Genomic DNA, 27,441 nt, shown 5'->3' with positions numbered 1-27,441 from the left:
AATGATGCTTTCCTCTGTATTTTGTGCCGTGCAGACGGACGATCACCCTGTTGTGACTGTTTTCACGATGCACACAAGCATGTGTTGGTTGTGTGCTGCGATAACAACAGACTCTGACTCACCGTAGCTCTTTGAACGGCTCGGCCCTGACATGTGGCGTCTCCACTGATTTGCTGAACACGGCTCCTTCGGCCCCTGAAAATCACAGAACACAACATCAGAGAAGAGGCTGATGTCAACTGAACTCCCCCCCCGTCTGATCAATGGACATAATCTCTGAGACACGACCGATCTATACAGCTCCAGTGGGCGTGATCCGAGACCCTCAGCTCACCACTCACATACATTTGATAAGAAAGATTGTTCTGATGGAATATTACGAGATAAAATGCAATTTCCTTTAGCTAAACTGTAGAGTAGTACTGCGTACTAGTACTAGAAGTACACAAAGTAAGAGAACAACCTCAGAACACATACACATAAGGCTCATTATGAAACATGCCACATGTGTATGTTTCCCCATCCTAATATCAGGAGCACACAGAACAGGGTCCAGAGGCCTTAACATCAGCTAACATCAGGGCCACTTATGATTGTTGAGTCTTTTTCCTCCTGACTGTGGTTTTCTGGACAGAAATCGGATGTTGTTCCCATATTAAACCTTTAATATGGTTTTTATGTAGGGACACCAGTGTGGCTACGGACAACTAGCCTCTCTGAACGTTATTATTAATGTCCCAGCAAAGTTTTTATGGTTTTAATGATAATACATAAAGTTAATTGTTGAGTTCAGTGTGAATTGTAATTTTGTACTTTGACTGTAGTTTTTATATTTGTGCTTTGACCTGTTGTGCTGCACTTCCTCTTTTTTCCCTTGAGTGGACCAATGGAAATGAGCTTTCAGCTTTGTTGTGTTTTTATCCTTGACAATTAAATTTAATAGCAAGAAGCTAGTCTTGTATGTACTGTTGTTGTACTGTGTCCTTTATTAGTTTATCTAATACCGAACTAATAAAGGACACTTTCTAAGTGTCTTCACATAGGATATCCATAGAAAACCATTAAGCACAATAAAAACCTGATTAAATCAGGCCAATAAAAGTCCAACAATAAATAATGGTATGAAGCTAAAACAGGTTTATTAGCACTAGTTAGTACTTGTGTTTACTATAATTAACAGCTGAACTGAACTAGTTGACTTCCTCTGTCTTAACTGACAGTGATGAAACACAAGCTTACGGCGCTGAAGAAACAAAGAAATAGTTGGCTGCCTCTGATTGACTGTAGTGTTGTAGCAGCTGAGCTCGAGTAAACCGGAGCATCCAGGTACATCAAATCAGCAAAGATCAATAGTAATGACTAAATGTGCCTGAAAGCTCTTTGAGGAACTGCTGGGAATCCAGATTTCTCTCACTCTGGGACACGTTTCAGCTTCACTACCACGTAAAAGAAAAAGCAAAACTCCCAACATTAGTGAAAAAGAACATTTGTTGGTTTGAGTGAACAAAGACAGACACATCGAACCTTTGACATCTCTTTTATGGGATTTTTCAAAACAACAGTAAGTTATAGAGTTTTTATTGAAAGTGGAAACATAAATCAAAACGAGACGACTGACTAATACAGAACTATGGTTCAGCACTGATACGTCTACATTTGACAGGTTAAATAGTTAAATAGCTGGTTAATGTTGGTATTTTCTGACCTTTTAAAAACAACCACACAAAATGGACAAAGTGAAAAATCATAATCTAATAAAAAGAAAAATCTCTTCACTTTACAATTCAGAAAATAGTAGAACAAGCAATGTCTGAACGCGTCACTATTTGTTCAGGGATTCAAATGCACTTTAGCTCATTTGTGACTGTTTGAGTTGTGGAAACCAGAGTTTTATCAATGAAAACTGAAAAACTGCCTTTGACTCTATTAATAAATCAATAGAATCTGTGATTGCCGTCGGGACAGAAGCAGAAGTTTGACACGGTGGAGTATTTTTCAATTAAACAGGTTTTTAATGTTCGAGCTTCTTGATGTCACAAACTGTGAAATACAACTTCTTATGTACAGAGGGGCTCTGGCTCGCCCTCGTTGGATAGATGACTCTCCTTTTAATGACACAATTATGAGCGACAAACATAAACTACAGGTTAGGAAAGACGAGCTATGTATATATATTAAAGATTTAAGCTTCACGAGCTGCATTACAAATTTGATCCAGTAGCTCATGAAAGCTCTGGTGACATTAAAATATCTGCTGTTAGAGCCGGAGCACAGAGAGCAGGATGTGGAAACCTCGGCGCACGTCACCACCTCTCTCCTGCAGTAAAGTGAGTGAAGATAAAACAGCAGCTTCACATTAGAAATCCCCACTCTCACACGGAATAAAAAGAACAAAAAGCTCTTTACTTTGCTTCCTGTCTGTCAGTCGGCCTTAACTCGCTAGTTTAAAGGATAAAACAAGTGTCATTTTACTTCATTCATACCACCACCACCACTTTTATCACCCATACAGTTCAAACATCTCCTCACAGTCAGCAGCGTTTGGAAAATGAGTTCTTTGAAAATCCAAAAGTATTGGAATGACATAGCTGAGTCATTTGTTTTTGATGAGGACATCTGGGTTCAAACGATGGTTGTGAGACAGATTTTATTTGATGCCATATACTGTATAAGTCAATACATTAAACAACAGAGAGGGAAACACTTGGTTTATTTGTTGTTCACAGAGTGATTTTTAAATGACTACTCTTAGTTTTAGTCTCAAGTTTCATCTGTGAAGAAAAAAACATGAACTAAAAATCAAGAAGAAAGAAAGAATCACCGGTGTACTCAGTAGTATACACACAACGGTGAAGAAGGGTGAAGATTCATGAGAAGAAACACAGAAACCAAACCCCTCATCAGCAGTAAGAATCTGAAGGTTGGAATCGGTAGAAACCTACAGAGATGATCCAAACGTTCAGAAAGAAGCAAATCAACAAATGAAACCACCAGTTTGACGATGCTGTTATTACAAACAGGATGTTCATTCGTACTGACTTCAGATTACTTCACAACTATATTTCTGTTTCAGTACCTTTGCATCATCTCATACCAAAGGTGTTATCATCTGTGTTGTTGAACGTACTGAGGTGATAGAATCAAATTGAAGCTGAAATGACTTTAGTGAGTCTTTCACTTTCTGGTTGTAACCTACTGGTCTGCATTTAAATTTCTTTAGAAAGGAACCCTAATGGTAAGCCTCTGTGTTCATTTAGGATTAAAAAGCGAGTTTCCTGGCCTTCGAGTTTATTTCAGAGGGTCGTTTGTCACCGATTGTTCACATTGTGACACTGCAGATGTTTGTCTTGGTCTGAATTCTGTGGTTTTACGTTTCCAGTCAGTACAGGGTAACGACTCCCTTCACACAGACCTACGAATAAAACTACGAATCCTGGGCACGGCAGGGCTGGTGGGTGAGAAGAAATGATCTCCTAGAAGATGAATGTATGTCCATGCTTATCTGTGTATGTGTGCACGTTTGTATTTTTGTGTGGCTGTCGTCAATCAGGGTTAGATATCATCAAGTTGAACAGAGGTGATGAAATGCAAAGACACACAAAGCACAGAAGGAACTCCCTCCAGGAACAATTCCAGTGATTGGTGGAGGCTGTGGACAACAAAAGAAAAGCAACAATAGAAAACAAAACCTGCGACTGTCTTCATACATCACAGAGCTTAATGTTCCAGTGTTTTGTCATTTTTTCCCCGAGTATTTGGCTCAGCAGTAGTGGTAGTAGTACACGCTGAAAGATCACTGGGTATAACTGTGTTAGTACACTGTTGGATTACTACCACTACTACCACTACTACATTTTTACATTAGCAGACGCTTTTATCCAAAGCGACTTACATATATCAGTACAAAGGTAGGCAGGGTGAGCGTGAGGAGGTCTTGCCTAAGGACCCTTACTGGAGGTAGGCCACTGCTGGGATTGAACCCCGGTCTCCCACATGGGAGGTGGTGATGTTACCACTACACTAACCAGCCGCTACTACTACTACCACTACTACTACTACTACCACTACTACTACTACTATGACTACTACCACTACCACTGCCACCACCACTACACTAACCAGCCGCTACTACTACTACCACTACTACTACTACTACCACTACTACTACTACTATGACTACTACCACTACCACTGCCACCACCACTACTACCCCTACTACTACTACCACTGCTACCACTGCTACCCCTACTGCTGCCACTACTGCCCCTACTACTACTACCACTACCACTGCTACTACTACCACTGCTACTACTACCACTGCCACTACAACTACTACCACTACTACTACCACTACTACCCCTACTACTACTACCACTGCTACTGCCACTACTACTACTACCACTGCTACTACCACTACTGCTACCACTGCTACCCTACCCTACTGCATACTACTACCACCGACGGCGACACGTCTACTACCCCTGCTACTACCACTACTGCCCCTACTGCTACTACCGACCGACCACGACTACCCCTACGACGACTACTATACTACGCTCACGAGACGACGACTACGACGACGACCACTACGACCACGACGACCACGACGACCCCCGACGACCAGACACTACCACTACCAGACACCACCACTACCCCTACTACTACCCATACTACTACCCCTACTACTACCACTACCACTACCACTACTACCACTACTACTACTACTACTACACTACCATACCACCCACCACTACTATACGACCACTATACGATCCACCTGCTACCACTGCTACCCCTACTACTACTGCCACTACTACTACCACTACTACTGCTACCACTGCTACTACCCCTGCTACTACCACTACTGCCCCTACGACGAGACCACTACGGACGGCCCCGGCGACTACGACCACACGACTGCCGAACGACGCCGACGACGACGGCGGCCACGACGACCACGGCGACACGACGGCCCCGACGCGACGACAGACGACGACCGACGACCCCGACGACACGACGACGACGACGACCGACGCGACACGACTGACGACGACCGACGACGACCACGACGACCACGAGACCCCGACGACCCCGACGACGACCACGACCACGACCACGACGACCACGACGACGACGACGACGACTGCCACGACCACGACCACCACCACGACGACGACGACCACGACGACGACCACGACGACCCCGACGACGACGACCACGACGACGACACGACGGACCCCGACGACGACGACACGACGACGACCTCGACGACCACGACCCCGACGACCACGACGACGACCTAGACCACGACTACGACGACACGACGACGACCACGACGACGACCACGACGACCCCGCCGACACGACCACGACGACGACCACGACCCCACGACGACGACCACACGACGGCCCACGACCACGACGACGACCACGACGACGACGACCACGACCACGACGACGACCGACTACCCCGCACGACGACGACACGAAGACGACACGAACGACCACTACCCCGACGACCACGACGACGACCACTACGACTACGACACGACGACGACCACGACCACGACGACGTACCACGACCCCGACGACGACGACCACGACTACCCCGACTACCCCGACGACGACGACACACGACCAGACGACCCCGACTACTACCAACGACTACCAGACGACCCCTACTGACGACCATACGAACCCTACCACTACTACCACTACTACTACCACTACTACCCTACTACTACTACCACTACTACCCCTACTACCCCTACTACTACTACCACTACTACTACCACTACTACCCCTACTACTACTACCACTACTACCCCTACCACTATACCATACTATAACCACTACTACCCCTACTACTACGTACCACTACTACCCCTACTACCCCTACTACTACTACCACTACTACTACCACTACTACCCCTACTACTACCACTACTACTACCACTACTACCCCTACTACTACTACCACGAACCACTACTTACGACCACTACTAATACGACCACGACTACGATCCCATACTACCCCTACAACTACTACCACTACTACTACCCCTACTACCCCTACTACTACTACCACTACCACTACTACCACTACTACTACCCCTACTACTACTACCACTACTACCACTACTACTACCACTACTACTACATCCAACCTTCTTTTAATGACTGAACCTATAAAATCTACTTGTATCAGTTCTGCCCAGGTTCGATTTTTAGAGAACACACGTTTTGTCTGTTCAACTTTTCAACCTATCCTATGAACAGAGATCGTTAAACACCAGTCACATGTGCATGTCTGTTGATTGATTTGATCTTATATGATGGTTTCTGCTCAGCATGATCACGACCACATGGCACCATTTCAGTGTCCACAGCTGGGTGAAAACCTGGCAGGTGGAAGCCCAGTGAACATGTGTAACCAGGAAATGATGACCACGGACTGGACGTCTGCATGAGACTCACTCTCATCATGTCAGAGAAACGTCAGCTCTTGTGCTGTTGGATCAAATTGATTCTGTGATGTAAGATCTATCCTGTAGTGATTTTGTGATGAAGTGTGACTGAGGTGTGATGTTGTCCCCACTTTTCCTCCGTCTGCTTCTATTACTTGTGCTGCAGCTGGTGTTTGTCTTCATTTCCCAGACTCACTTTGTGAGGTCTGAGAGGAAACCTCCCTCATCTGCACAGAAATTAAGAATGGGAGCATATGGTGGAGTTTACAGGGGCTGGTTTTAAAATAGTAATAAGATGAAAGATGCAGCAAGCTGAATGAAAATGGGAACTATTTATAATGTTTCACCGTAGTATTAACAAGGACTTCACATATTATCTTCATGTTTTCGAGCATACATATGTTTAGTTTTAGTTTTTTTTACATTTACACTTACTAAATAAGCATGCTTAGTAATATTCCTATGTATTCATTCATTCATTTCCATTCACTCTTATTCCTTGCTTTTCTCTCTCTACCCCTTTTTCTTTTCTTTTTGCCTGCTGTTAATTTTCTCGGCTCCATATAATACTCTCCTCCGACTGGAGGTGTAGCCAGTTGGCCCTTTCTAATAAGTAGCTCGCACTCCCTGCTGTGATGCTTTGCCCTTTCTTCTCTGAATGCTATAAGGAAATCAGCACCCTTTATTAAAGAGACCAATAGTAAATTCGGCTGTCAAATAGTGAATGCAGGCAGCAGATTAGAGAAAATAAAGACGGCAAAGGGAGATCAAAGTGAAAATAAAGGACATGAGGAGAAAACTGAGGAAGGGGAGACAGAGAAATTGATGTGGTAAGCAGTAGGCCAGGGGAAAAAGACAAGAGCAGAAAGAGAAACTAACTATAGCAGTGTGGTGACAGATGGATTTCTCTTGCTCAACTTGAGTTTGACTCGTCACATACAGTATGCAGCTGGCGGATTACAGCCTGCTAGGAAAGACGTGACAAGTCACTGACAATGTCTTCCATGCTGCAGGTGAATATAAATCATTTACCTTGGGTCATATCACTCCGTAGCTTCTGCTTTTTTCTCCTGCCTAAATATGCTGACAGCACAGAGTGACAGCTGAGTCCAACAGTGATCAGCAAGAAAGTGAGAGACATTTTAACAATGCCTGTGTGGCATCGGCGTCAGCAGCCGTGCTCGGTGTCAGCTGCAATATCTGTCGCAAGCTGAGCCGATTGACAAGCCGTCGCATAGAGTAATAGAAAAACAACAGTGTGTGCACACTTGTGGAGGTTTGGAAGATTACAGAGCAGTCTTTGGATCAACAATCCAAATCAAGAAAAGGATGTTTGTCGAGCCTCGTTGGAGATTAAAGCTCAAACTCCAGTTGAGATGTGAATATAAAGATGAGCAATTTTTAGAATAAGTGGGCGGCCAAGAGTTTTGACTGCAGGGAGCTCGCTGTTGGATACGTGCTCGTCACGTCATTAGTAGCTGTGTTCTCCACAGGCTGCCATGTGATGCTGGGCTTAAAAGGCCAAATGATCTGAGTGCAGGTCACCAGCCTGATCGCGGATCTTTGCAGGACTCCCGTCCACCGGTCTCTCACGCTCAAGAACCTGGTTCTGCCATTAAAGGGAGTTTTTCCTCGGCACTGTTTTTTTTAATGTAACTCCATATTTTGATATGGTTTCCATCTAATTCTATAAGGTCCTAACATTGAATGTACAATCAATGGAAAGAGCCTTGACTTGACTTTAACTGAATTTATTTGAATAGTCTCCCACTATTACCAATCATCTAATGATCATTATTCAGTTTCATGATTTGCCATCATGGACCAAAAAGCTAATTATTACGTCATCCTGTGACAAACAGCATCTTGTCAGAGCAGGAAACTTTTCAATATGCACAAATCATCATAACTGTACTCAGTATGACTGTAAACATACAATTCACAACATGAACATTATAATATTAGCCTATAAAAATGAATGTCAGTAATGTTAGAGAATGAGTGATTAACTTCACAGGATGAGGAATCGAAAAGGGGCGAGATGATGCACAGTCACTCAGACACGAGCACGCCGGCGTGCAGCGTGGACACAGCAGTAGGCTAGACTGAGACTGACACATAGACAGATGGTGTTAACGTCCTTCAGTCTTCAGCATAGACTGTAAAAGATAGTTAAGAGCCTGAACCTTCCTGTCTGCCTGCCTGTCTGGAAGTGTTAGAAGCCTTCAGCCTGCGGGGCGGCAGTAATGAAGTCCTGAGCCTCTAATTGGAAAGAATGATAGTGAGCAGGACGTTTGATATTCCTCTGCAAATAGGCCTGCTGGGGACGTCGACTTGAAGGGTTTTGGACCAAGCTGATTAGCGTGGAAGGGTGCGTGAGTCTCGGTGTGTGTTTTGAGCTCATTTCAGTCCAGCTCATTTACCCTTTATGCATCCTGAAAATAATAGTTATAATAATAGTTTCTGAATGCTGGCAGCAAACTTGCCTGATGAGTGTGTTTCACAAAGAGCGAATGCAGCTGCGGCCTATTTAAATGGTCCTTATCATCCGTTCTGCTTTACCACAACAGACAAGTAGAAATGGACCGTTTTCTAACATGAACTTAATGAATGAAGAGAGCTGGACCCCGTCATTTAATCACATAATGGACGATTGTGTGTGTCAGCAGCTTGAGCCTGTCCCTCTCCTGTCTGGACATGACAGGGCTCTTCTGTGGAAGGTGATGTCAATAAACATCAGTGTTTTTCATCGGTGGGGGAGACACTTGGTGGGGCTGCACACAGCCGTAACCTCACTCAACACCTTTGGCCTGAACTGGAGACCTTGAGTTGGACCTTGGGTCTGCACGTGGACGGTGATCTTCACAAACATAAGTTGGCTAAGAAATCATGAGCCATACAATAATGTGGGAATAAGACGTCTGATAGTTATTAAAGAAAGAGTCAAATTAGCTCAGTCCACGGTACAGACATTAAGAACATGTCCTGAAGATCAATGATCAGGCCACTGAACTGCACAGAGTGAGTTCGGGTTCTTCCAAATGATGAAGAGTGAAAAACTGGTGGTGAATCGTAGCGTAATGAAACTAACATCATTTCATAATTCACATCCACGCCTATAATGTGCTGTATCACAGTACCTCTACTTGAAGCTTAAAACAGCGGAGGACGGCTGTAGTTTGACATTTAAATGCGATGAGTGGTGTGTTTAGGTCTCATGAGTATAATTTGCACCTCGTTTTATAATGAAGTATTATACTTTAATGATACAGCCTATTAGCTATGACTGATATATATTTTACATCACTGATGAGTGATTTTCAAAGCAAACTGAGCTTCAGATTAATTTCCAACCTTCTAGGCAGCAGCTGGTTTCCATTCTTTTGTCTCCAGTATGAAAATCAGCTCACATCTGAATTATTTAATCCATCTACTGTGAACATTTACTCACCTTTATTTGTGTGTGTTTTAGTTTAAAATGTGTGTTGTAGATGCATTTCCTAAACTCTGCAGACCACTTTTTACACAGAAATCAGTCTCATGAACCTGTTGCTGCAGACTCTTTGTATCTTGTCTGAAAGGTTCCTTTGATTTTGATGACTGGTAGGAGTTGAAGGCATTCAGTCTCATTAGCATCCAACCTACAGAGTTTAGTCAGAACTCAAGAAACTGTTTGGATGAATTTCTTCAGAGATAAGTCCAGTTGGACCAAGAATTGCTGCAGAAACACAACACATATGTTCTGACAGTACCTCCATACAGAGGTCTGGCTCTGTAATATGAGGCACGCACATTTAGGCTCCAAATCGAAAGCTCAAGTCTTTGACATTTTAGTCCACCCACGATACACATGAGTTTGTTCTGCCTTGTAGACCAGCTCACTAAAATGTTTTAGCACGTTATCCAGATTTTTGTTTTACTGGCTATTTTGGAATTCTTAAAAAGCTCTAATGTCCCAGTATGTTTCAAAGGAGCTAATCCATGGGATGCATCTAAAAGAAGCAGATGTGTTCTGAATGATCACGCTCACAGGATATAACAATGCACCATGTGAAACGGTTTCTCCTTGAAAGCACTGAAGGTGTTACACAGGGCTGTACACCTGACAGAGAAGCATCAAAATCTTCCTTATTTCACCAAAGAGGGTTTCAGAAGTATTTTCCACAATAAGAGCTGCACGGGCATCAGCACCCACTGCACTGACGCCTGTGGTTTAATCTGGCACATACTGTATGTGGCTAAGTGAAAGTGTACAAACCGATTCTGGGGTTTATCAAGACGTAAGACACACGGAATGACAAGTGGAAATGGGACTGGGACATTTATACACAGTGTGACTGTAATGATTGGGATCTTTTTCATCTGTGACTTTCCACACAAGTTATTTTCAGAGCCATTAATAGTCACAGAAGGGAGGTGGGAACCTGTCCGACTATTACCGCCGCTTCCTTTCATGTGCTTCTTAACTGTGGTGTAATCAGTCTTCATCTGCTGCTCAGTCGATGAGGAGCCTGCAGACTCGGATCGATAAGCCCACCTGCATTTACACACCGCTCGCCGCCTCCACACTCGCTCTTTACCACTCTGCTCTCCATCCTCCATCTCATCATCTTCCTCTCTCCCCATTTGCCTCACAAACATATACAAACAGACTGCATGAGGGATCGATCAAAGCCGTCCTGGGTTTTATTTTGACTTCCTCCAGCCAAAATATTACACGTCCTTCTCTGGAATCATGTGACCTCGACGTTCCTCCTCCTCATCTCCTTGTTTTGTTCTCTTCTTCTTCTCTTTGTTTTGTCATTTGCTCCTTTCTTGCCAATTCTTTACTTTTTTTACGTCCCTGTTTTCTTTCCTCGTCGACCTCCTTGTGTCCTTCCTTTCTCTTTTTGCTGTATTTCCTTGCTTCCTTCCTTTTGTTTTCTATGCTTCCTTCTCACTTTCTCTGGAAATCCTCCTTTCCTCACATCCTTATTTAACTGTCTTTCTTCTTCCTTTACCCTAATTTCTCCTTCACAGATGCCATCCCTTGCTCTGCATTTTCTCTTGTGCTCTATGCCAGTGAATTATTTTGTTTTTCCAGACTAGAGCCTATGGTGGCAGGAACTGATGGGTGTTATGAAGACGTGTATGGATATCACAGAGCCATGGAGAAGCCACAGTGCTGCAGAGCCTTTGCACAACCCTGACCTTTCTCAGTGGTTACTGTACAATGAGCTATTGCCAAGGTGAAGTCTGAGTCTTTGCTGGGAAAGTACAGAACATTCCTGTAAAATAAAAGAAAATGAAGTGTGCTTCATGATAACATGTTGTGCATGAACGTAGAATACTAAAAAAAAGCACTGTTCACTGAACAAACTCAATTTTTCATTTTGTGACTGCAGAATGTGATCGTCGTTCACATGCACTGTGCCTCCAGCTCTCCCTTATCGTCCCTCTCTGCCGTTGTTAACTTGATGTTTATGTTGCATTCAGGGGCTGCACAGACTGTAGGACAGTTGCAGTTCAAAGCTGAATTGCCTATATCAATCAGAGAAGCCTCTAGCCCTCACCAACCAGTTGTGAACTAACTGGCTCATTCAGATCTGTGTGAACTGAGTTTTAAAGTTCAGTACTTTTGTCAAGTAGCTCTTGTGAAGTGTGAGTTTGCACAACACTGCTGATATTTGCATAGTAGCATGAAGATGCCATTAAGCAGCCATTAATTCCCACACTCTATAATAATAATCTAATGTACGAAATTCATCCTTTGTTACATTAACTACTACAGTTTCACCCAGGCTGACAGATGTGGCTGCTTGACGTGGTGTCAGCAGCAGTTTAAAGTGCTGTGAAGGCTCTTATGTATTTTTCTATTAGGTCTATAACCTTCTTTTCTATAAACCTTCCTATGGGAGAGCATACTGGGCCATAAAAAGCACACATACACACCACCTTAAAAGTCTCTTCACCAGGGCTGTCGACTATCGTAAACCACAAGCCATGCTCTACAAACTCTGTGGACTCTCCCTCATTAGGGAAACTGAATGTGATCTCCCCACTGTTACTGTAACAGTTACTGTAACTAGAGACAGAGAAAGTAGAACGAGACACATTTAAAATGTAAAATCCATCAACTGCATTTTTCCTTCTGGTTAATTCACAGTTTGCTTAACAATAGTCAATAAATAAAGCTTCTCTTGTTGTGAGTTCACAAGTAATGATAGCATGGAAGTGATGCCAAGAATAATCTGCAAACCTCTAGTTAAGACATTTGAGGGTAAACTAAGTGTGGCTCCAGCACAGCGTGCTGAACTGCACAGTTAAAGCACTGGATACGGGATGGCGCCATGTTTCCTACACTTGTCTGTTGTAGAGAGCGACAGTGTAAAGAAACATGTACTAAAGGTTTAGGTACGATGTGATGTCCACAATGTCAAAGCACTGACTCCTTTACTGTATATACAGCTTTTCATATTTTTAATAGGAAATGGCCGTTCACTGCACAAATCACTACAAAATCCGTCCATTGATGCACGAGTGACTGTAGAGAAAAGGAAATATGCTTAAGAGTAAGATGAAAATGAGCTGTGAAAAAGTTGAATGGTTTACAGACTTTGTTCTACAGATGATGATGTGTCGTACGGTTTGAAAGCTGAATATCTCTCCGGGGAACAAAGCACACCATTTGAATTAAGATTGTGTCTGCACATTTACAATGTGTCAAAGCAATTCAAACACCATTCAAAATTAATTGTCAAACAAGATGAAGGACTGCAAGCAAACTGCAAATGTCAGACTGCATGCAAGTCTATAATTATGGAACGTCAGCTAAATGGTGAATTAAGCCGAGCGTATTTGTAACTCGGTTATAAATCTGTTCATCAGTCTAATCCACAAACTGTGGCTGCAACAGAGAAACAAAGCATCACATCACAGCATGAAGTGATGTTGATCACACAGGAAATGTTCTCTATGATTGTTAAATGCTATTTCTATTCTAAGACTACTACTACTACTATGTTAGTGTAGACTGCTCACAGTACCTCTATTAACTTCCCAGTAACGGGAAGTCTTGTACCTACTGACGACGTCCATAGATTGGACTGTCGAGAATGTCAATATTCTTTGGACCATTGGAAAGAAAATATGATTTATAGAAATGATTTTTCACTTTTTTCTGGCACTGCAGATTAATCTACATTAAGCTATAAAGTATAATTAGATTTTTGTAGGGACAATATGAATTAAACTTTGTTTCATGTGACCGACTTCACACGATGCCTCAACAGTGAAATCTCTTCATGTGAGAGTTACTTAATTGATTTAGAAACACAACTTATTTTCTTCTCTTTAATGATCTTTTTTCAATACACACTTTAGGATCCAACAGTAAAAAAGGCAGTTGTAGTAATTTAGCTCCTTCCTTCCCCATTGTTTGTTGCTACAAGCCAGATTCAACAGCGAAATGACACCTCGTCATCTGAAACAAAGCACCTCCTGCAGGCTGCTGCTGAAGACGCTCAAGGTGGTCCAGTGCAGGGAAATTGCTTCCATCAATCTGCCTGCAGTGCAGCTCCTTCCGTTTTCCGACAAAATTACATAAATTTGTATTTGAGAAAGCCACAGGTCTTCCTCCTTTCCTCACGTTCGCTCGTCTGTTCCACTTTGTTTTCTCCCGCCTTCCTCGCTCCGTCTCTGTCCGTCTCACTTTGCGTCCTCTTCAATTCTTTCTGTCTTTGGAGTCATTTCTTCGTAACAACTGTGGTGGTTTTACCCAGGGAGAAGCACAAAGGAGGTGGATGAAGGTGAATGTGGGCTTGATGTACAGCGGATGAGGGTCTGGGGCTGAACGGGGCCTGGGGGGCCCCAGACTTTAGTCTCACAACAGGACAGTGCGATTGCACATTATCATGAAATATATTTAGCTGTCCTCCATCTCATTACAGCAGGTCAAAGAGAGCTGGAGGAGGATCTGGACAGAACAGAGCAAAATGAGCCACTGGACACATTTAACAAGGGGGTGGGGGGTGGGAGGGCCTGCAGCATTAACAGATGATTAAAATTCTTCTTTCTCAGATGAAAAGAAAGAAAGAACTCAAGTTGAACATTCCCACCGTATACTGTGTGTTAAAGGCTGAGGTGAGTTTCATGTATATAATAATATACACAGTAGAATTAAACCCTGGACTTCCTATTTCACAGGGACAGTAACAGGAGACAGCTGTTTGTTTCCATTCAGTGTTTTTACTTTAGTTGTTATTTGAACCCAAACCATGACTATTCTCTAAACCTAACCAATGAGTGTTCACTACTGTATGATAACTTCCTGCTCATCCAGCTACAAGGTGGAGGAGTAGCCCTGTTAATGCAGATCCAGGGTCCTGATAACAGCTGGTACGATCCTAAATAGTTAAAATTGTGTGTGTTGTTGGTGGCCACTTTGCAGACTATGAAAAACTGAGCGAGACTGACAGCAGCTGCAAACATGTTGGGGGTAACGTATTTAAATTGCGTTGTGTGCGAGTTTGCTAGAAAACCAGACCCCAAATGATTTTATTGGATTGATGTCAGGGGACATAGAGTTTACACTGCTACTGGAAATCAGAAAAACGACCAGGTATCAAGCACTTACAGAACAAATGTACATGTACAAAAGAACATGTCACAATGCAAAAAGAACCTGCTGTTTTTATTTGTGTTATTTACCTTTGGTTAAATCCTCGGTCCTCAATCAGTGCCTGTTAGATGGGTAATGAGAGAGCCATATGGCAGACACAAACACAAATGAGGGCAGCGCTCAGGCAAATGACAAGCAGCAAAGTATTTACACAGCAAAAAAACATCCATCCTCACAATTAGCTCATGACATGTTGGTGGATGTTTGTCATGTTCATGTTTGTTTTCCTGTGAGCGTATTAATCAGCACCTCTGCAGCGGTTCAAGGCAATGGAAGGAAATTCGAGGTCCTCTGTGATTCTCGTGGTCACTTGATGTGATCTTCAGAACCAGAAAAACGTAGTCGGGTTTCGAACCATCTGTTGCACAGAAAAATGCTAAAATACCACTAAGAAGCTTAAATATGACAATGATTGATTGAGATGGAGAAGTTGATGGAATGAACCATTTTTTTGTGCAACCTTCTACTTCACTGGAGATTTTAAAAAATAACAATGAAACAAAGATGTCTGTGACTACGTAATCAATAGATCACAAAAACATGTTTCATCGAAGGTAAATGAATAATTTCTTTTGAAAAATAACGAGTGTGAAGCAGCTGGTTAGTATAGTAGTAACGTCACCACCTGGGGTTCGAATCCCAGCTGTGTCCTACTTCCAGTAGGGGTCTTTAGGCAAGACCTCCTAACGCTGACCCTGCCTACCCTTGTAAGTCGCTTTGGATAAAAGCGTCTAATAAATGACTAAATGTGAACTAGCCTTTAGGTGGGACTATCATAGAAATGCCCCGTTTCATTTACTACGGCAGCTTCGTTAACTGCCACATACTCACAAAGACTATTTTACATTTCAGTTTCTGAAAACATACACATTTTTCTACTCCTGCCATTTCTCCCACTGTGGTTGGATCAACAGCAGTGCACCAGAAAAAGTGGTATTCTTTCATTATTCTTTCTCGTGGTGTGCTAGCACTGGCGAATGTGACCTTAAGCTGTTAGACCAAAGCAGAGATGACTCCACTAACTCAACACATCTCATGTTTCTGTACCTGCTTGTTCAGATGCTTCTTTTAATTTGTTTGCATAAGTCACAATAAGAGAATCCTGTTGTTTTCCCACCTACCGCTTTATCTTTACACACATGAACAGATCTTAGATGACTGTGAAAGTCACCTTAGAGTAAATGAAACCATCAGTGATCAAAGAATGGCATCATGGTTGTCGGTTATGCTTTCATGCTGGATGTTATGACTTCATTAGTACAAACTGCACTCGTTCCTCACTCACTCACAGATGGTTCATTAGGTGTTGGTGAGGGTAAAGGCAGACAGAGAGAACATTACACTCCTCTATTGTGTACAGGATGCATTCTGCCTGTCACTGACACACAACTGCCTTTGGAAAACAAACAATGCCAGCCGTGATCTTTGCAGATGGCTTTGCCAGGGCTCTCGAACGTGCGTCGTTTGTCAGGGTCAGTGCCAGCTAGTTGCCTAGAGCACCTTCCAACCACCTCGCTTACAATCTAATCTGGTTTTGTGACCGCTGGCGTCTGGATTTATGTCAGCCATGAAACAAGACTGGGGGAAATGTCCTCGAACCTTGCAGCCAGCCAGGTGTGAGGTACACCAACATACACAAAAAACACAAACTGCAGTCAGGCATAGAAGACGGAGCCATTTTTCTCCCTAGGTTTCTAAAGATAGGTGTGCTCATTAAGAGTGAGCCGAGTTCATCAAATAAGATCCTTCAATCCACCATACGTATACTGTACAGTAGCCAAAGTTTAGTTTGGGTCTAGCTTCAGCTGCTCAACAGTCCTGCATATTTTCAATGGGTGACAGGTCTAGATTGCAGACTGGACAATTTAGCAGCACAGACTTCTTTCAATGATATTACCTAAGTGTAGTAAAAATCTTTGCCCTTATGTTTATGTTTTTACCTGAGTTGGATGTCTGCTGAACGTTTTTTTCTAGGTTTTACAAAGTGTAAATTTTCTGCTCATTTTCTGTGCATCTAACAGAAATGAAGGACATTTGACCACGTCTCTTACCAAGGTGCAGCTTGATAATTATAGTTGCCATTTAATTCAGGATTGGACCGTGGAGATATAACTTCTAACTTCGATGGATGACTGAGAATAGACCTTATCTGTACAGATCTGAAAGGCCTCTTTGCAAAGTTGCAAGTTTTGAACAACAAACCTTAGTCGTGCTACGCTGAAAACTCTAAAAACTGCCAAAGGTAACAAATCGTACATCTTCAACACTGTCTGTGACTGTGCTACTCATTCTGTTGGCCCAGCGCAGTAGAGATGAGCAATTATACTTCTCACACACAGTCAAACAAACACACACAGGCTGGTAGTAGCTGCAGCCACTGGGTTTAATGGATTCTTCATCATCTGCTTAACGTGGTCAGCTGACAGGAATCCAATGGCCGCTTGCACACTAGCACTCTTCACATTCACTCTAGATAAAACCATGAAATGTAGTCTGCCTCTGTTTCGCCTTGAATAAATTCTCCTCTGTGACATTCCTGCATGCACTAAGTCTGGAGTGTCTTTTATGGTCTTATTGTGGCTTAACAATGTCCATTCTGATAGAAAGAGAGCTGAAAATAAATGTCTGAGTCTGAAGCTGTCGGGGAGGATATATGTCTGGGGGCTGGAAGCGGTTTTGATGAAACGTAAAGTTGAAGATCACCAAGCTAGTTTCATGACTGGATAAATGTACCCTGAGCTGCTGAACTGTCACTCGAAGTGTACCGCTCACCAATATGTCTAATTTAAATTTTGTGTTGCTCTCAAACAAATTGGCCTCTTAACAGTTAAGTCACCTTGTTACAGCACAATCCTTCACAGATTATTTCACTTTGCCTGAAATGTTGCCATAGACATCACATAATAAAGTCACCATTGCCACAGTCAGTTAGCAGTGCTAGATTTAGGACTTTACTGCAATGGAAAATCATAAAAAAAGAGATTAGTCTTGACGCAGGAGAGGATTTTATTGCATAAAGTTCTAAAAATATGCTCCTGCAGTGACAAGTTTGAAAGTTGCAACCTTAGGGCTGCCACTCAAAACTTGCTATGGATCCCCAAGTCATACGAAACCTTTCTTAGTACTGCAAATCAAAGATTAGAGGAATGTTTTACAGCACTTCCTAGAGCCGTTATCATTTTTTAACTGCACGCAGTGCCTGAGTATGAAAATCAGAGCCCTCCCAGTAATTGGAAGGTCATTTCATGGTGATATGTGTGTTCATATTTGGGTTTCTGTTGTGTTCACTAGTCACTAGTACCAAGAATTCTTTTATACTGTCCACCCAGCAATCAAATCAGATGTGTGGGCAGAGAGACAAGCTTTCTTCTGCAGACAAGATCTCAGCAAACAGGACATTCATTTATTACAGTTATTACATTTTACTGTCTCACTAATGCCCCTTGTACTCTAGCTACACTAGACTAGAAATGTAAAGGAATAAACAACTAGCATTAGAAATAAAAGCCTTTTTCATAACAAATCCCCAGTTCTCAGTGCAGAGCTTGTTATTGGTATTCATCTTTAATCATTACATGAATGAGAAAACGTTTGAAATTCAGCAAATGGATATAATATTTTGAACTCCTGACTAATACTAAATATCCTGAGATTTAACTCCCAGGTAGACCTGTACCTGCTTGATTTGCAAGACTCAAATTGGAGTCAAACTAAAGGCATCATTGTAGTGTTATATTGGAAATGCAGCTGCTTATGATTAGATAAGATTTGCCTTTGTTTGTTAAAAGAAACAGGTTTTGTAGAAAAACACAGGCTATTGGCACTTAAAGTAAGGTACTACTGTATATCAGTAACTCCCTTAGGCAGCATGTGTGCACTAAAAATGACCCAACCATAGTTTGGTGGGAGCAGCCCAAGTCCTGGGAGGATTGCTCATGGGAAGCTTAATTCAGGGCAAAACTGTTCCTAAGGGGGTTCGGTCTGACTTCCTAAGTTCAACATTGTGATGTGGGCTTTGCAGGATGTTATCACTCTCACTTTCTGTGCCATTTTTTCCAGCCTCCACTGAAAAAGTATTAAAAGACGTTCCCTAAGGGAAAGATTTCAACAAATGATTCATTCAACATCTGAGGTGACCCTGGAGCCAAGAGATGGATACAAGGTTAGCTTCAGGCTACGGAGGGTCCACAGAGGAAAAACAGACTCAGAATAATAGCAGCTGAGAGAAAATATCAGAACAGCAACAGATTTTCCTCATTACAAAATAGCAGAGGCAGAGCGGGTCAGACCTGCCGGAGCGAGTGCACAGAGGCGGGCTGATCTCTGAGCCCTTTTTGGTCCTGACCTCTATGATCAAGGGTCTGGTTGAAGTTTTACTCACAGTTGCTGAAGGTCAGCACTGTTTCAGAAATGACAGAGAATAAATCAGAGCCTGGAGGTAAGACACACTCAAACACACACTTAAAATAATCCCCGAGATACAGAGACGAGAGACGTTAGTTTGTGTTTTTCAAAAGTTTCCAGTGAACTTTGGAAAGTTCTCCTGTCTGTCTCCCTTAAGGATGAACATTTTTAATTATGTTTTCTTCCATTGAGTTTGTGTTAGATTAAGTTTTTCAGGTCATGACCTAAATGATCACAGAAATTCAGGTCTTGGACTTGATGGTGTTTAGAAGCGGCGAACATTAATAAGGTGTTAAGTAAGTATTTGCCCACACAGTTTTAATTTTTGACCCCAGAGCTTATTAATTAGCTTGTACCTTTGACAACCAGTTAAATAAGAGGCTGTAGAGGACAGGATGGATGTACAAATCTCCCTCCATCTACCTGAACTCCCTCATCCAGGTCTACAATCCCTCTCGTTCTCATCTTGTGGTCCCCTCACCTCAAAAGATCCCAGGCAGAACTTTTCAGCTCTGTGTTTCCACAGCGGTGGAATGACCTACCCACCTCACCCTGAGCTGCATCACTGTCAGTGTTCAAAAACCTAAATGCTAAAAAACAAAACAAAAACGTACACCTCATGAAACTGAAACAGCTCTTTCCAGAGCACTTTACTTTAAGGGTCGTCTCCTCGGCTTTTGCTACTTGGTAAGTCGCAGTTCTCGCTGCCAAGAACTAAATGTAAATGTAAATCTGTTCATCTGCTCATGCTGAGGCATCTTAGCATAGATCAACAGAGGTGGTTTAACAAATGATTGACCTGACCTCTGACTGCAAAATGTACGGCTCAATTTTGACCCCTGCTTGTGTACAGGAAGTGGAGAAAAGCCCAGGAACGAATGACCTCCAAATACAAACATTACATTTGAAAATAAAATCCACTCTGTCAAAGTATTAGATGGTTATTTTTTAAATATTTTCTTTTGTACTATGAGAAAAATTGAATTCAGGCTAAAGAGAAAAACAGGTGCATTAAAAGAAATAACAAAAACTGACCTCAGCTACTAAGAATTTTAATTAAATGAGCCATAAAACAAACCTGCATCTGGTTTATTAGAGAAAAGTTCAGCAGGAGGCTTAAAGCCGAACCTAAAGTTCAACCAGAGGTTCAGATGTCTTTAAAAACATCAACTCTTTTGGGGTAAAACACATCTCTTTCTTTCGCACTGGAAAGAAACATCCTTAGTGAATATTTGATGTGTTTCATTCTCGTTTGCAGCTCAGTTTTACAGTAGACAAACAGGCTGTTAAATAGTTATGAGTTTGGCATTGTTTTACCCGCCTGCTGTCTGAAACTGCCTCTGATCTCACATCCTGTGGATCCTCAGACCCGAGTGGGAGGTACGGATGTTGCCTGAGTCCCACATTTCCCTGAAACAGCAGCTGAACTGCTGCTCTACTTTGAGGGAAAGGATTCGAGTTTGATTTCATGTTGGATAAAAGTGCACTGTGCCTTTAAGAAAATCACCAGCAAAGCGTTCAGCTCGTCTGTTTGTAATATTCACAGCATGAAGCATCTGTCTAATCTCTACATGTGTAACATTGCGTCTCCAAAATGTGACCAGATTTGTACACAGACTGATGACTGATCACGATTTTCAACAAAGAGGTGACTGACTCTGATCTCTGAGTGTACCTGAGACAAGGTCTCTCCAGCAAAATGATTCATAGATGAAAATGGACAAGAAAGAAAAAGGAACACGTTTTTCTTTAACGATGCTTTTCTGTGACCACACAGCCATCCTCGATTTGCCTCTGCAGAATATGAAAGAGCCCGAGTACCATAATGTGGAGTGGTAATTACTTAGCGAGTGCATCAAAGCGGACGGGCTGCTGATAGCACGCCTCACACTGAGAACGGAAGACTCTCTCCCAATTATCCATTCTCTCTTGTCACATTTCTTCCCCTCTTCTGTGCTCACATCTTCCCCCTGCAGTCGGTGCTGTAGTGCTATCAGGGCCTGAAATCATTCTGAATGAACCCAGACTTCAGAGAGTCAATGGGGCATAATTGAGGGTAATGAAAGGAATCTAATTAGAATTACACACACACACAAGAATACAAAAGATTTCAGCAGGTGATGTTATTATTTGTGGATTCCTCAGAAACTGGATCATTTTGAAACTAATTACAATGAAGGTAAAGCGAGGTGTGAACATTAAGGGGCAGAAAATGATCTAGTTCTGAACCAGGATTACACGAGCCAAACGCACTTCAAATGAGGGTTAGTTTGTGGATTTAACTAGTGAACACGTTCACCTTCAACTGTGACAGAACTCAGGCCCATTAGTTTCTTACCTAAGGGTTTGTAATTACACTGTCAGACAGCTGGACGTTCGTGTCAGGGTGGGCCAACTGCGTCTTCAGCCCACTTCGGTTGAAAGTTGGCTCATGTTTCAACCTCCTCATAATGACAACAAAAAGTAAGATTATAAAAGTATTATTTTCCTTATAAGATTGTTTCTATACCACAAGCAGCAGGTTAGTTAAGACATGTTATTATCAGGTTCAGGTTAGAGAAAGGCTGTGGTCTGACTTCACATGTATTCTTTCATCTTTCTCGAACTTCAACCTAAACCCAACCACACAGGACTTCACACCTGATTTCACATCCGTGGTTTGAACAGACACCTGTAGGCTACATACTATACACTAGTAGTGTAACTAGATTTCCAGCAGCTTACTAAACTATGAGGTTTAAGCATTTAAATAGTTTTTTTTAGTGCCATTTTATCCAATATTAAATCTTTAGAGTAGTTATTTACAAAGAGGCTCAGAGAAGAGATTTTTTGTTTTGGTTTGAACAAGTAGACACTTTCTAACTGGTATGTGACCGACTTTTCTATTTAGTTATAACTAAGTAGCTATCATTGTCCAAACTAACCTAAACTCTCTCTAGCGTAGCTTTGCTGTTGTTTAACTTCTCCCAGTGGGAAGTAATTGGTATTTTGCAAAGCTATGCTTTTGAAATAGTTTCTCCAACACTGCTTGCATGTTGTTTTTCATTAATCCAGTTCATCTGATGATTACATTCCTTTCAGACATGATCGCATTTGAAGTTGCATAAGAATGTACTTTTAAGGAGTCAGCGTGATTGAGGTAGAAGGAGAAGAGTTTGTTGGTAGAGATGTCTGTTGCAGTTCAGGCTTGATTTTCTTGATGCTTGATCATAAAGTCACTGTAGAGCTGTACTTTACTGACACTTCATTTCCTTTATGATCTTAGGTTCTCTATGATTAGTTACTTGGTGTGATTTACATATGTTCTTTTCCTGTTTATATAATTTGACTAAAAATTTATGAGCTTTAAAAACTATCTTTACCTTTTTGTTCAAAGTGGTTTGAGCACAGCTGGTAAAAACAGCCCAGGATCTCTTGCTTCATCAGATCAATTTCATCACATAGGATGATTCTGCAGCTCACAATGCTCAATGCCAAAGCTCTCTCAAAGTCACAGATATAGAAATGAATAAAATGCTGGTGACTAGAAGCTCAAAGCAAAAATAAAAAGTTAGATTTTCAAATATAAGCATGCAATTTAAGTCATGCTAACATGACTCCGATCCTCAGCACCAAGGTGACTCCTGGATTTGTCCCTCTGGAATCTGTGCCTGTAAAAGTTAAAATACCCCTGGTCCTGTCCACTCTTTGATGGAAGCTGTGTAGTGTATTTATCACTCAGTCCGCTGCTCCGCACTTTTCTTCTGAGCTCTGAGGGGAAAACAGCATGAACACATCGCATGAGTGCGCAGTGCTTATTTTGGAACTGGAGTTTGATTTGAGGCTGGTGAGTGTGTGCAGCTCACAGGAAAATATGTTGAGGGAATATGAGCTGACCCACTGGTTTACAAACCTCTGCTACAGTACCAGGCTGCTGCCCTTCAACTTTTTATTTAACTCGCATTCACTTGGCAGGAGCATGAAGAGACAGTTTTCCTTATGAAAGATTTACATGGTTTTTATGAAATCGCTTCAGGATTTCAAAAAGTACAGTATTTACCACTGTTTCTGCACATTTTGGCTCATTGTCACATTCTTCTGACATCTGACTGCATTGAACTAAGCCCAGAGTTGGTTTTGTGATGCTAGTGTGTGGCTGCCTGTCGGTTATTTCTGTCGTACACTTACAAGTGCCCAGGCCAGATGACTGCCGATGAGATAACAGATCACTTCACAATAATAACTTATCTCTGATGACAATGACATTATACTAACTGACAAACAGATGTTTGATGGCACTAAGCTAAGTCAGGGAAAAGACACTGAAAGTGATTTGATTGGAATTTCTTCTAGGTTGCTGAACATGCAGATTTTGTTCCACCACTGTGGGACATTTGAGCTTTGGTGTGGATCTTTTACTATGTAGTCTAAGGAATCTGTGTTACATGGCATACAGCATGGAAAATATTGGTATGGACTAGTATAAATTAATTTTGGTTGGAGATAACCTCAGTCAGTCACTACAAAAAAACTACTAGAAATAAAAAATATCAAAACAAGCTGAATTTTGTTTTTGTGTATTTTTTTTTATTTTTTATTATTAAGTTACTGAATGAAAATTAGGGTTCACAATTTAAAGGCGCTTACAAAGCATGAAGTGTATCCAGAACTGTAGTCAAGTCTGCCACAAGTCCAAGACAGGTCCAAGTCCAGGCTAGTCAAGTCCGAGTCAAAAAGCCTAAGTTCAAGCTAAAATAAGATTGAGAGTAAACATCAAGTCAAAAATGTATTTGAGACCACTTTTTGCTAGAGATAGTAGATATATGACTGAAAAGAAACAGAGAAAGAGACCGAGAAAAGTCTGAATCAACCAAAGAGTCCGTTACAAGAGAAAAAAATGGACTTGAGTCTGATTTCCAGTCCTACAGCCCTGCCTGTATCTAGCAGGTCAACTTGTACTTACATAGAACTTAAGTGGAGCCAGGAGACAAATCAAGTGTACATTAGTAGACTTTTCTACAGATCAGCAGATTTCCATTCAGTTTATCACATGAAGAACTCACAGCCACAGCTGCCGAAGCCATTTGGTAACAAAATCAGCAAACACCAGGTCTGAGGCTGCACCACTAACTTGTTGGATTCAGACTGTCGGAGGGTTGGACACAGCACTGACCTTTATCTTGGTATGTTCATGAAAAACTGTTAATTGATGTTCCTGTATTATAGTTATCTTCACTACTGACCTTTAAAAAACACATGTAAACAGCAGCCACAACGTGTTGCTGGTAAAATTTGAAGAGATGGTAAGACTCACTTTTCAGTGAGAAATTACCCACGAGCAGCGTTGTTTAAACACCACACAAAACAGTTTCCTGGTGACGGATGTCAGTTCAGCCAATAGGACTGAAGGAAACCACAACAAGTATTTTGACTAGGATTTGACCCAGCCCATCATTAGATGTGTTCTCATTTAGTGTCTGTCTGCTGGGAGCCCGTCGGTGTGTCTGACTGGACTGTAAATAGCTGTCGAAGCCATAATGAAGCCAGTGATAGCAGTATCATGGATTTCCAGTGACCTCAGCTGGGCCAATTAAAGTTATATGCAGGGGATAATTATGTATTTTATTGGTGGGGGAGGAACGATAGGCTTGGTAATGACATGTGGCAGCTTTATAAGCCTCTACAGCCTCTTCATACGTCAAAGGGACGAGAGAACAGACAGCAGCTCTTCCTCAGGTCTGATCTGCTCTCTAACAGCTGGTGTTTCGCTCCTGTGTGTTGTCCACATGGGGTCGCATGGACAGACAAAGGCTAACTAAATACGTTGACAGCACATTTTATTCCAGTCTTTTGTAGTTACAAGGTTTCTTGTCTTGTGGCTTCAAAAGTGACCAAGTAATCTTTTCTGATCTCACCTCTACGCTGAAGGTTTGAGACAGAATGCGTGAAAACCCAAGTGTCAAAATCTCCTTCCTGACATCCTCTCCAAGAGGTTTTTGTGAAGCTACAAGAACATATTATTTCCTCCATTGCCTCTGAAAGACAACAGTCATTATTCACACAGCCGCGAGGGATGGTTTGTTTGGAAAAGTAAACACTGGTCATTATCCGCACTTGAACAAATGACAAACTGTCTTTTTTCCCCAGTGAACTGCTTTTGCACAGAAATGTGTGCTAATGCTTACCAAGATAATCTCTACTATAATATACATTTCAAGCTTCCCATAGATTTGATGAATGTGGCCTCTGCTACTGCTTCATCTGATGTATTTTTAATGTCTGTATATGAAGCATAAACTGTCTTACTGTCTAATGGAAAACCCAAAGCAAAGGACAGAATCATCATATATTGTATCAACTAGTTCAACAATTTTCAAATTCGAGAGATTTATTGTCACATGCACAGGAATTAAGCAAGGCTGTGAAATTTGGCTTGTTTGAGCTTCAGTCTAAAAATGTGAACAATGTTAGAAAAAGAAAAGAAACTGAATAAACAGCCTTTCAGTTTATAACATGATATATATACAATATACACAGTATAAATTTAGTGATCGAGTGACTGTGTGTGAAAAATCTGCCTGTGGGAAGAATCCGTCTCGGAGCATGGTGGTTCTGCTTCTCATGATCGTTTTCATTTTTTTGACTGAGGGGGATGGGGTCCACGCTGATCTCTCCAACTTCCCTTATGATGCTTTGGGTGTAGAAGTCCTGCATGAGCGGCTGATCAGTCCAGGTCGTAATGCAGCCAAAGAGGATCATTTTTTATCAGTTTAATTTATTTATGCAGCTCCAAGTCACAACAAAAGTCATCTGAAGGCAGTTTAAGGTAAGCTTTCACTTTCACTGATGTACCTGTAGAACCTGAACAGTAACCTCTTGTCCAAAAGGCGCAGGTCTCTACAACTGACTGCACCTCGGGGAACTTGAAGCTGAACTCTAATCAGGCATCCCATGGATGTTCTCTGTACTCTCCTAAACAGTCTAGAAGAAACAGTCTAGAAGAAACTGAGATGGAGGGTGCCGTCCTTATACCATGATGTCAGGAGCTTTACCTCCCTCTCTGTAGGCCGACTCCCAGGGATCGATGTTGGAGCTGTGTGTTGCCATGCAGTTGTTGGTGAGGTTTACAGGACTCGACTTATTTTTGTTGCAGTCTACTGTTAAAATTTAAATATTCTAAACTTAAATACAAAACTAAATGCTTTACCTAAATAGTTCTCAATTTCAATCCCTATTCATACTCTGATTAGACTGTACTCTTGCCTCCTATTGGGGTAAAGACTTGGTTTACTTGAATTACTGTAAATGGCAGCAGTATTGAAAAGCTCCAACCAGAACCAGCAGTGTGAAATTTAACAACAGACACATGCAGGAACATAATAAAGATATTAATACACACTCAGGTGCTACACAGAAACTTTTAGCATAACAGGAGTCCCAAAGGGCAGCCTGTGTCTGCTGAGGCAGCGGTTGCCTCAGTGTTTGATTAGCCTCATAGCCCTGAGCTGCCTCATCAAATGGCTGTGAAGATAAATGAGTAATTGGCAAATCACTGGCGCTCCCTCCTTCTGCATTTCTGCTCCCATTCTCTCCCTGCACCTCTCAATGGCTGCTGACTGAAGTGCTGTGAAAAGCAGAAATCAATACCAACTTCTTTTTCTTTGTGGTTCTGTCATCATATGTCTCTATTTGGCACAACCCGTACATATGATGTGGCTCTTATATTTCATTCATTAAAGCATTAAAGCTGACTGACCAGCAGTCAGTGAAAATGACGCTCTTTGGTTAAGGTTAGACAGACATTGTAGTTTGCTTAAGTCAGACCACAATCGTTTTCTGATCTGATGCTGCGGTCGGACAAACTGAATACTTTACTACAACACCAGACATCTTGGTGGCAAAAAAATAGATTTGTCAGGGAACATTTAGCTGA

At 42.0% G+C, this 27,441-nt stretch overlaps 1 protein-coding gene across 1 annotated transcript in view; it reads right to left on the bottom strand.

Moving 5' to 3' along the window:
• Positions 1–27,441, bottom strand: part of sgcd (sarcoglycan, delta (dystrophin-associated glycoprotein)) — a 103,513-nt gene that overhangs the window by 15,680 nt on the left and 60,392 nt on the right. The window contains exon 6 of the mRNA XM_026373067.1: positions 123–195. Coding sequence (XP_026228852.1) covers positions 123–195 — 73 coding nt within the window. The remainder of the gene's footprint in view (positions 1–122; positions 196–27,441) is intronic.

This window comes from Anabas testudineus, chromosome 14 (genome assembly GCF_900324465.2).
Source record: "Anabas testudineus chromosome 14, fAnaTes1.2, whole genome shotgun sequence".
NCBI classification, from domain to species: Eukaryota; Metazoa; Chordata; class Actinopteri; order Anabantiformes; family Anabantidae; genus Anabas; species Anabas testudineus.
Note: the sequence above shows the minus strand (reverse complement) of the source record. Positions and strands in the feature narration are given on the sequence as shown.